Source organism: Erythrolamprus reginae, chromosome Z (genome assembly GCF_031021105.1).
Source record: "Erythrolamprus reginae isolate rEryReg1 chromosome Z, rEryReg1.hap1, whole genome shotgun sequence".
Lineage (NCBI taxonomy): Eukaryota > Metazoa > Chordata > Lepidosauria > Squamata > Dipsadidae > Erythrolamprus > Erythrolamprus reginae.
The window spans coordinates 77,814,707-77,827,033 of NC_091963.1; the positions used below are offsets into that span (position 1 = coordinate 77,814,707).

The 12,327-nt window shown below is 44.4% G+C and overlaps 1 protein-coding gene across 5 annotated transcripts in view; it reads left to right on the forward strand.

Moving 5' to 3' along the window:
* The window catches only part of FYCO1 (FYVE and coiled-coil domain autophagy adaptor 1), a 248,555-nt gene that overhangs the window by 103,187 nt on the left and 133,041 nt on the right, over positions 1–12,327 (forward strand). For all 5 annotated transcript variants that reach the window (XM_070727677.1, XM_070727682.1, XM_070727678.1 and 2 more), the window contains exon 11: positions 4,756–4,923. In XM_070727677.1, coding sequence (XP_070583778.1) covers positions 4,756–4,923 — 168 coding nt within the window. The remainder of the gene's footprint in view (positions 1–4,755; positions 4,924–12,327) is intronic.

Here is a 12,327-nt window from a genome sequence, read left to right on the forward strand (position 1 = left end):
TGTGGTGGTACATCTTGGCACAAATGATTTGTCCCAGAGAAATGTTAATGTAGTAAAAAGAGATTTCCAATGCCTAAGCGTGGACCTGGGCAAAATAACTGATTCAGTGACTTTCTCAGAGGTGTTATCGGTTTGTGGCCAGGAGGATAAAACAACTTGTATCAGAGAGTTTAATGTGTGGTTAAGGCAGTGGTGTAAAGCTGAAGATTTTGGCTATGTAAGTCATGATGTCAGTAGGTGGTCTAATAGGGAGTTGTTTAAGAGGGATGGTTTGCATCCATCATACAGAGATACCCAAGTGTTCGGTGAGGAGTTCAGAACTTTTTTGGACAGGCATTGAAAATAGGTAAAGGGGACAGAGATGTAACTGATGTGGATGATTTCTGTCCCCGACCAATGAGGATAAATCAGTTTCTGGAAGCTTATGAAAAGGGAGCTGCAAATAAAATAGATGTAGTTATTGATGATAAGGGGCAAACTAATAATGAAAACAATGTTCTTCGGGTAATGTGCACAAATGCTCGAAGCTTGAGCAACAAGCTCTGTGAGTTAATGGCCATAATATCTAGAGATAATTTGGATCTGGTTGCCCTAACTGAGACATGGTCTAAGGATTCTAATGAATGGGAAATATCCATACCAGCATATACACTGTATGGGAAGGATAGAATAGAGAGAAGGGGAGGTGGAGTATCCATTTATGTTAAGGAAAGTCTAAAAACAACACTAATTCAAAATACATGTAAAGATCTGGAGACTCTCTGGGTTTGCATGCACAATAAATAAGGTTCTGTCATTAGAATTGGGGTGATCTATAGGCCTCCAGGACAATCTAAGGAATATGACAACAAGATGGTGGATGAAATTGCCCAAATGGCAGTAAACAGAGATATTATTTATTTATTTATTATTTATTAGTTGGACTTGTATGCCGCCCCTCTCCGAAGACTCGGTTATGGGTTATGGGTGATTTCAACATGCCTGATGTTGACTGGAATATCCCCAGTGCCCTTATATGCAAAAGTAAGAATATATTAGAGGCCTTTAGAGGAGCAGCTCTGGCACAGCTGGTTAAGACACCGACTAGAGGGGAGAATATTCTAGATTTAGTCTTTACGAATGGGAATTGGGTTTCAGAGATTAAGGTGGGAGAAAATTTAGATTGCAGGGACCATCTATGTTTGTGGTTTGATGTAAAAACTGATTGTGAGCAATCCTATACTGCAACCAAAGTATTGGATTTCAGAAAAACAAATTTTAATGCTATGGGGGAATATTTAAATAATGAATTAAAGGGGAGGGATAAAATGGCAGGAGCGACCACCCAGTGGACTGTATTAAAAAAGGCCATCTTAAAAGCCACTGGACTGTATGTAAGGCAAATAACTAAAGGTAAAAGGAACAAGAAACCGCTATGGTTTAGCAATGATGTAAGGGCTATAGTCAATGAAAAAAAGGATGCCTATAGGAGATAGAAAGAGTCTGGAAGTATAGCTGATAGAGAGTTATATAAAATGAGACAAAAGGAAGCGAAACAGATAATATATGCTGCTAAAGCCTCAAAAAAGGAAGAAATTGCCAAATCTGTAAAGAAGGGGGATAAAACCTTCTTCAGATATATTAATGATAGGAAGAAGAAAAACTGCAGCATCATGAAGCTTAGTACCGGGAATAATACATGCATTGATGGGAATAAGGAGATCGCTGACCATTTCAATAGCTACTTCTGTTCAGTTTTCTCAAAAGACACCTTACAATATAATACTATAGATTGATATAACATTGCTTCCAGCTGTATGGATTCAGCTCCAGTGATCTTAGAAGCCAATGTCTTAGAAGAACTTGAACGATTAAAGATAAATAAGGCAATGGGCCCAGATGGCATCCACCCCAGAGTTCTTAAAGAACTCAGATTTGTCATTACTACTCCCCTGACTGATTTGTTTAACCAATCCCTGTTAACAGGAGATGTTCCTGAGGATTGGAGAATGGCCAGTGTTGTGCCTATCCACAAGAAGGGCAGTAGAGAAGAAGCTGGTAACTACAGGCCAGTTAGCCTGACATCAGTTATAGTTAAAATGATGGAGAATCTACTCAAAAAGCGGATAAATCAGCACCTAAAAAACAACAACTTATTGGACCCAAATCAGCATGGCTTTACTGAAGGCAAATCATGTCAGACTAATCTCATTGATTTCTTTGACTATGTCACAAAGGTGTTGGATCAAGGTGGTGCCCTGGATATTGCCTATCTGGACTTCAGCAAAGCCTTTGATACGGTTCCACATAAAGAGCTGATAGATAAATTAGTGAAGATTGGACTTAATCCCTGGATAGTTCAGTGGATTTGCAGCTGGCTGAAGCGTAGACATCAGAGAGTTATTGTTAATGGTGAGTATTCTGAGCAGAGACAGGTTACAAGCGGTGTGCCACAAGGGTCTGTTCTGGGTCCTATTCTTTTTAATATATTTGTGCGTGACATAGGGGAAGGTTTGGTAGGGAAGGTTTGCCTATTTGCCGATGACTCTAAAGTGTGCAATAGGGTTGATATTCCTGGAGGCGTCTGTAATATGGTAAATGATTTAGCTTTACTAGATAAATGGTCAAAGCAATGGAAACTGCAGTTAAATGTTTCCAAATGTAAAATAATGCACTTGGGGAAAAGGAACCCTCAATCTGAGTATTGTATTGGCAGTTCTGTGTTAGCAAAAACTTCAGAAGAGAAGGATTTAGGGGTAGTGATTTCTGACAGTCTCAAAGTGGGTGAGCAGTGTAGTCGGGCGGTAGGAAAAGCAAGTAGAATGCTTGGCTGCATAGCTAGAGGTATAACAAGCAGGAAGAGGGATATTGTGATCCCACTATATAGAGCGCTGGTGAGACCACATTTGGAATACCGTGTTCAGTTCTGGAGACCTCACCTAGAAAAAGATATTGAGAAAATTGAATGGGTCCAAAGATGGGCTACAAGAATGGTGGAAGATCTTAAGCATAAAACGTATCAGGAAAGACTTAATGAACTCAATCTGTATAGTCTGGAACAGTGTTTTCCAACCAGTGTTAGTGTGCCGCGAGACATGGTCAGGTGTGCCGCAAAGAAGGAAGTTCAGCTTCTGGTCTCGCACCTTTTTGCTGAGAGTGCGAAGAGCAAAAAGTTGTGAGACTGGAAGCTGAGCTTCCTTCTTTGCGCCTTCCAAGTTTTCCGGCAGCTGCAGCACCCCACCTGGCTGGAGCTTTCCTGGCGGCGGCAACAAGTGAGCTTTAGGGCCCGGTGGGAGGGCGAAGGCAGTGGGAGGGCGGCGGCAGCAGCGGCACCGGGCAATAGCCGCTGGGCGGCGGCAGGGTGGTCGGCTGCGAGCCAGAACTCCAGGACAGAGGCACCGACGGCAGCGACTGGACATGTTGCTGTACGCCGTACGTGCTGGCATTACGTGGCTGGCACTTGCCTGCTGGCTGGGCCGGGATGGAGGCTCCAGCCCCACGCTCATGCCCAGCGCAATGCCAGCATGTACGGCGTCTAGCAACAAGTCCAGCCCCCGCCGTCAGTGCCTCCGTTCTGGAGCTCCGCCTCACAGCTGACCACCCTGCCGCTGCCCCATGGCTACTGTCCAATGCCGCTGCTGCGGTGTGGTGTACGAGAAAGAGAGAGAAAGAAAGAGAGAGATAGCAAGAGAAAGAAAGAGATAGCAAGAGAGGGAGAGAGAGAAAGAGAGAGGGAGAGAGGGGGGGGGAGAGAGAGAGAGAAAGCAAAAAGAGAGAGAGATGGAGAGAGAGATAGCAAGAAAGAGAGAGAGGGGGAAGAGAGAAAGAGAAAGACAGCAAGAGAGAGAGAGAAAGGGGGGAAGGAGGGTGAGGGAGACAGAGGGAGGGAAGGAGGGACAGAGAAAGAGAGCAAAAAAGAGGAAGGAAGGGAGAAACAAAGAGGGATGGAGAGAGAGGGGGAAAGAAAGAGGAAGGAAGGGAGAGAAAGAGGGGGAGAGAGAGAAATAGAGCAAAAGGGAGGAAGAGAGAGATTTTTTTTCAACTTTTTTTAGCCCCCCCCCTCCCCCGCTCAATGTTCCCCAGGATTTTGTAAATGTGAATAATGTGCCGCGGCTCAAAAAAGGTTGGGAAACACTGGTCTGGCGGACAGAAGGAAAAGGGGGGACATGATCTAAACATTTAAATATGTCAAAGGGTTAAATAAGGTTCAGGATAGAAGTGTTTTTAAAAGGAAAGTGAACACAAGAACAAGGGGACACAATCTGAAGTTAGTTGGGGGAAAGATCAAAAGCAACATGAGAAAATATTATTTTACTGAAAGAGTGGTAGATCCTTGGAACAAACTTCCAGCAGAGGTGGTTGTTAAATCCACAGTAACCGAATTTAAACATGCCTGGGATAAACATATATCCATCCTAAGATAAAATACAAAAATAGTATAAGGGCAGACTAGATGGATCATGAGGTCTTTTTCTGCCGTCAGTCTTCTATGTTTCTATCAATTACAAATATTTAATTTTGATTGGCATTCTGATCTCTAAATTTTTAATATATATATATAAAGTATAAGGATAACTGCTTCACATTATCTGATTTTTTTTTACAAGGTCGATAGTTTAATACTTTTTTGAAAGAAGAGTCTGTACTGAAAGATAAAGAAATACTAGAATCATTCTCATACTTAATACTTTGTGAAAATTAACAGTATTATTTCTAATAGTAATAGTAATCTGGATAATAATAAAAGCAGTTAAAATGGAATATGTTTTCAAACAGAGCCCAAAGTGAAGTCAGCAGGACAAATGAACAAATTCAAGAGAACTGTGATAAACTCAACAAGATGAAATTAGAGCGAGACAACAATGAGGCCAAGTTAGTGGCTGAACTGGATGACCTAACTAGAACAAAGCAGTTCCTGGAAGAAAAGTTAATTGAACTTCTCAGGTTGGTAGATTTATTTTAGGTACCCTCACAATCAAGTAGAAAAAAAAAATTCACTTAAATTTTATTGCTACAAAATTTAAAGCCATATTTATGGTTGGCGATGCCCCACAAAGTTATCTTAAAATCTTCAATTTAATATATTCTAAATATTGTATTCTTCTCTGCAGCACTAATTATGCTTTTTGTCCATTTGGAATTCTAGGGGGAACAATATTTCTCCTTCCTTTACTCAGGAAATGTGTTATCATTCAGGAATGGAGTTTGCTTCCAGGCCTTAGAATAGACTGAGCTGGGAGGAACTTTGAAGGTCTTCTAGTCCCTCCCCCTGCTTAAGCAGGAGAAGCTATACCATTTTGGATAAGTGACTGTCTAGACCAGACCTGGGCAAGGGGCGGCCCACGGGCCGCATCCGGCCCATCCACTGTCTGTGATTGGCCTGCCCGCTATCTCTGAGTGGTCCGCGGAGGCTGGGGTCCACTCCAGTGCAAGGATGAAAGAACTCACGTCTGCCGGGACTCCTCCAGTTCCTGCTTTCCTGATGAATCATGAGAAAAGCAGGAACTGGAGGAGTCCTGGCAGACACGGTGAGCTCTTTCATCGAACTGGAGGGGACCCCGACCTCCTACCAAGAGCAGCCGAGCACAGAAACCATGCAAACACTCCAGCGCAGTGACTATGGTGCACCGTGTTGCCATAAAGCAAAGAATTTGGGGGTCTGTAGAGTGGGTCTGGATGTTCAGGTCAGGCCAGAGTCTGGGTCTTTACAGTATTGGGTAGAACTGAATTAATTATATTAGTCCGGTCCTCTAAAACCATCCCAATTTCTCATGCGGCCCCATGGCAAAATTAATTGCCCACCCCTAGTCTAGACTCTTCTTAAAACCATCCAATGATGGTGCACTCATGATTTCTGGAGGCAAACTGTTCCACTGGTTAATTGTTCTCACTGCTAGGAAGTTTCTCCATAATTCCAGATTGCTTCTCTCTGATCAGTTTCCAACCATTCTTTCTTGTCCTGCCCTCTGGTGCTTTGAAGAATAATTTGACCTTCTTCTTCTTTGTGCCAGCCCCTCAAATATATTATAATGTTCTGTGATGTTTTGTTTTAACAGCAATACAATAAAATTTATTAGACTTGTATGCCGCCCCGAGTCTTCAGAGAGGGGCGGCATATAAGTCTAATAAATTATTATTAATTATTAATAGTTTGTGAGGTCTTTGGACCACTTTGTTTAATAGAACAAATAGTAAGAGAAAAATGAAGCAATCCTACAATAGGCCATAGGTTCACATATACAGTTGTTTGAATAAAGGATGACCATATTCCATTGTAAGTGGATATATATAGGTAGTCTTTCCTTATCAACTGCTTGCTCAGCACCGGTTGGAAACTGCAACAACACTGAAAAAGGAGATTTATGGCAGGTTCTTGAAGTTGCAGATGTTTCAGCACCCTCATGTAATTTTGATTTGGGTACATGGTAACTGTTCTGCATTTATAACAGTCACAGCATCCTGCAGGCACATTTGCAGTCTTTCTTTTTATTTTTTTATTTTTTTATTTATTAGATTTGTATGCCGCCCCTCTTCGTAGACTCAGGGCGGCTCACAGACATAATAAAAAACAATGTACAATAACAAATCTAATATTTAAAAATATCTAAAAACCCCTTATTTAAAAACAAGACATACACACACAAACAAACATACCATACACAAATTATATAGGCCTGGGGCAGATGTCTCAATTCCCCCAGACCTGACGGCAGAGATGGGTTTTAAGGAGTTTACGAAAGGCAAGGAGAGTGGGGGCAATCCTAATCTCCAGGGGGAGCTGGTTCCAGAGGGTCCGGGCTGCCACAGAGAAGACTCTTCCCCTGGGTACCACCAGACGACATTGTTTAGTTGACAGGACCCGGAGAAGGCCAACTCTGTGGGACCTAACCGGTTGCTGGGATTCGTGCAGCAGAAGGCAGTCCCGGAGATATTCTGGTCCGAGGCCATGAAGGGCTTTATAGGTCATAACCAACACTTTGAATTGTGACCGGAAACTGATCAGCAACCAAAGCAGACTGCGGAGTGTTGGTGTTACATGGGCAGCCTGTGCCCATGTTACACCATGGGAAGCCTGTGATTGCTCTCGCAACTGCATTCTGCATGATCTGAAGTTTCCAAACACTCTTCAAAGGTAACCCTATGTAGAGAGTGTTACAGTAGTAGAACCTCGAGGTGATGAGGGCATGACTGACTGTGAGCAGTGACTCCCGGTCCAGATGGGACCGCAACTGGTGCACCAGGTGAACCTAGGCAAACGCCCCCCTCACCACAACTGAAAGATGGTTCTCTAATGTAATCTGTGGATCGAGGAGGATGCCTGAGTTGCAGACCCTCTGAGGGGGTCAATAATTCGCCCCCCAGGGTAATGGATGGACAGATGGAATTGTCCTTGGGAGGCAAAACCCACAGCCACTCCATCTTACCAGGGTTGAGTTTGAGTCTGTTGACACCCATCCAGACCCTAACAGCCTCCAGGCACCAGCACATCACTTCCACTGCTTCGTTGACTGGATGGACATGAGGTGGAGAAGTACAACTGGGTATCATCAGCATACTGATGATACCTCACCCCATGCCCTTGGATGATCTCACCCAGCAGTTTCATGTAGATATTAAATAACGGGGAGAAGCCTAGAGGTTGACCTCTGACCCCCCAACTAACACCAACTGCGACCGACTGGAGAGGTAGGAAGAGAACCACTGAAGGACAGTGCCTCCCACTCCCAATCCCTCCAGCCGGCGCAGAAGGATACCGTGGTCGATGGTATCAAAAGCCGCTGAGAGGTCGAGAAGCACCAGGACTGAGGATAAACCCCCGTCCCGGGCCCACCAGAGATTATCCATCAACGTGACCAAAGCAGTTTCCGTGCTGTAACCGGGCCTGAATCCTGACTCCTGAGGGCCTAGATAATTGGCTTCTTCCAAGGACCACTGGAGCTGGAGTGTCACCACCTTCTCAACAACCTTCCCCATAATGGGAAGGTTGGAGACTGGACGATAGTTTTTGAGAATGGCTGGGTCCAGGGAAGGCTTCTTGAGGAGGGGGCGCACCAGTGCCTCCTTGTAGGGAGCCGGGAAGGACACCCTCCCCAAAGAAGTATTGACAATCTCCTGGGCCCAGCTCCGTGTCACCTCCCTGCTGGCCGAAACCAGCCAGGAGGGGCACGGATCCAGTAAGCAGATGGCGGAACTCACAGCTCCAATGGCCTTGTCCACTTCATCCAGAACAAACTCTTCCCAGACAGATGGACAAGATTGGGCCCCAGTCACCTCGACTGACTAATTGTCAGTCGACTCTGTTATCCAATCAGAGTTGAGGTCTGCCCGGATCTGAGCGACTTTATCAGCGAAAAATGTGTTAAAATCCTCGGCACTACTCTGCAAGGGCTCCCCAACTCCCCCCTAGTTAAGAAGGGAGCGGGTCACCCTAAACAGAGTGGCCAGGCAAGATTCCGCTGATGTAATCAAGGCGGCATGATACACGCATCTTGCCGCCTTGAGCGCCACTTTGTAAGTCTTAATATGAGCTTTTACAAGTGCTCGATGGGATTCGGACTTACTCTTCCTCCATTGCTTCTCTAGACGTCTCTTCTGGCTTTTCAACTCCCTGATATCCTCGTTGAACCATGGAGCTCTACGGGGTTTAGTGCACAATCCAGTCAAGAGCCCTTGCAAGAGACTCTGCCAAACTGTGGACGAGTGCATCTGGAATAACCGAAAGCGCCTTCTGAAAGCCCTCTGGGTCCATCAGGCGTCTGGGGCAGAACCACCTAGTCGGTTCCGCCTCCCTGCGGGGAAGGATTGGAGCCAGGAAATTAAGCCGTAATAGAAAATGGTCTGACCATGACAAAGGCAACACTTCTAAGCCCCTTAGTCTCAGACCATTGCTCAATTGCTCAGAGAGGAATATCATGTTGGGTAAATGCCCCCCCTCATGAGTCGGACCCTGTACTACTTGAGTCAGGTCCATGGCTGTCATGGTGGCCATGAACTCCTGCACTAGCCCAGAGGTTTCACCGAGCGATGGTAGGTTAAAGTCCCCCAGGACAATAGGTCTGGGGAATCCCACCGTCAGCCCATCTACCTCCTCGAGCAGCACAGGCAGGGCTGTTGATACGCAGCTGGGAGGCAGGTATGTGAGCAACAAGCCCACCTGAACCCCTAAGTCCAACTTTACCAGGAGGGTCTCACAACCCGCAATCTCTGGAGCAACTAGTCTACGCAGGCAAAGGCTCTCCCTGGCTATAATAGCCACTCCTCCCCCCCCTTTCCCTGGGGTCAAGGCTGATGCCATACCTGAAACCCGGCTGGGCAAATTTTAGAGAGATGAACTCCTCCCTCTGGGCCCAGCCAGATTTCAGTCACACATGCCAGATCGGCCTCCTCATCCAGGATCAAATCTTGGATGAGGAGAGCTTTATTTACCACCAACTTGGCATTACACTCATCACCAGCACCCTGGATTGAGCTCACGGAACCGGAACAAGGGATCGTTATTAAGCAGTGATCTCTTCTTCCCCTGGAACGGCTAGTTCCGTGGCTCCCGCCATATCTGCCTTTCCCCAGCAAGACCGAGATATTCTGACCCTCTGCCACCCCAGAGATAGATGCCCCCTCCCCTCCTGCCTCTCCAACACCAGGTGGGCCAAGTATATCATTCATACCACTCCCATTCACCTCATTCACACCGTAGTCCCACCCACCCCATCCATCCCATCCACCCCCATTCATTCCATAATCATCCACCCAATGCATATAACCCCATTCATTCCAATAATCATAAGCATCCATCACTAACCCCCCCCCCCAATAAATTAGCTAAAAACAGTTAAAACATTAAAAACAAAAAACAATGAGCAAGAAGAAATATAGGAAAAGTAGTCTTCACAGCTGGCTTCTGATTAAAAAAAAGTTACTGGGGAACTTGGAGGAAGTCACAAAGCATGGTCACGTGACTTCACACAATAACTGTGGATTATTTTCTTCACAACTGCAACCAAAACTGATATAATTCATAGCTATCACATGCTTTACTCATAACTATTGTTTAGTGATGGAGTTAGAAACATAGAAACATAGAAGACTGACGGCAGAAAAAGACCTCATGGTCCATCTAGTCTGCCCTAATACTATTTCCTGTATTTTATCTTACAATGGATATATGTTTATCCCAGGCATGTTTAAATTCGGTTACTGTGGATTTACCAACCACGTCTGCTGGAAGTTTGTTCCAAGGATCTACTACTCTTTCAGTAAAATAATATTTTCTCATGTTGCCTTTGATCTTTCCCCCAACTAACTTCAGATTGTGTCCCCTTGTTCTTGTGTTCACTTTCCTATTAAAAACACTTCCCTCCTGAACCCTATTTAACCCTTTAACATATTTAAATGTTTCGATCATGTCCCCCCTTTTCCTTCTGTCTTCCAGACTATACAGATTGAGTTCATTTAGTCTTGCCTGATACGTTTTATACTTAAGACCTTCCACCATTCTTGTAGCCCGTCTTTGGACCCGTTCAATTTTGTCAATATCTTTTTGTAGGTGAGGTCTCCAGAACTGAACACAGTACTCCAAATGTGGTCTCACCAGCGCTCTGTATAAGGGGATCACAATCTCCCTCTTCCTGCTTGTTATACCTCTAGCTATGCAGCCAAGCATTCTACTTGCTTTTCCTACCGCCTGACCACAATGCTCACCCATTTTGAGACTGTCAGAAATCACTACCCCTAAATCCTTCTCTTCTGAAGTTTTTGCTAACACAGAACTGCCAATGCAATACTCAGATTGAGGATTCCTTTTCCCCAAGTGCATTATTTTACATTTGGAAACATTAAACTGCAGTTTCCATTGCTTAGACCATTTATCTAGTAAAGCTAAATCATTTACCATATTACAGACGCCTCCAGGAATATCAACCCTATTGCACACTTTAGAGTCATCGGCAAATAGGCAAACCTTCCCTACCAGACCTTCCCCTATGTCACTCACAAACATATTAAAAAGAATAGGACCCAGAACAGACCCTTGTGGCACACCGCTTGTAACCTGTCTCTGCTCAGAATACTCGCCATTAACAATAACTCTCTGATGTCTATGCTTCAGCCAGCTTGAAATCCACTGAACTATCCAGGGATTAAGTCCAATCTTCACTAATTTATCCATCAGCTCTTTATGTGGAACCGTATCAAAGGCTTTGCTGAAGTCCAGATAGGCAATATCCACGGCACCACCTTGATCCAACACCTTTGTGACATAGTCAAAGAAATCAATGAGATTAGTCTGACATGATTTGCCTTCAGTAAAGCCATGCTGATTTGGGTCCAATAAGTTATTGTTTTTTAGGTGCTGATTTATCTTCTTTTTGAGTAGAGTCTCCATCATTTTAACTACAACTGATGTCAAGCTAACTGGCCTGTAGTTACCAGCTTCTTCTCTACTGCCCTTCTTGTGGATAGGCACAACACTGGCCATTCTCCAATCCTCAGGAACATCTCCTGTTAACAGGGATTGGTTAAACAAATCAGTCAGGGGGGTAGCAATGACAGATCTGAGTTCTTTAAGAACTCTGGGGTGGATGCCATCTGGACCCATTGCCTTATTTATCTTTAATCGTTCAAGTTCTTCTAAGACATCGGCTTCTAAGATCACTGGAGCTGAATCTGTACAGCTGGAAGCAATGCTATATCCCCCTATAGTATTATTTTGTAAGGTGTCTTTTGAGAAAACTGAACAGAAGTAGCTATTGAAATGGTCAGCGATCTCCTTATTCCCATCAATGCATGTATTATTCCCGGTACTAAGCTTCGTGATGCTGCAGTTTTTCTTCTTCCTTTCACTAATATATCTGAAGAAGGTTTTATCCCCCTTCTTTACAGATTTATAGTGTTATAGTGCATGTGTGAGGAGAATCTTAAGCAATACAAGAATCATTTTAGACACATTGGAATTTTTTGATTAAAAATTTGATAAGCAATTAGCATTAATATTTGTAGATGTTCAGAAAGCATTTGATAATATTCACTGGAAATACTTTACAAACCAATTGGAACACAAAACAAAGAGAAGGATTTCTGACTCACGGGGTTGTAAATTCAGGGTTTTGCCAGTAGTCCTACTCAGGATCTCCGGAGCTGGTCCCAGAATCTTAAATCAAAGTTTCTTACTGCAGAACTCTCAAAACAAGTCTTACACACCCAGATGTCTCCTCCCTCGCTTTTCTTTCCTTCCTTCGTCGTCTCAGATGACGAAGTTGAGTGAGCTGAGCAAGAGGAAAATGCAGACCTGGCTGGGTTGCCTAGAGGGAAGTGAGCTCCCGGTCGAGGAACCCGCGGCAATGACTGCCGGCT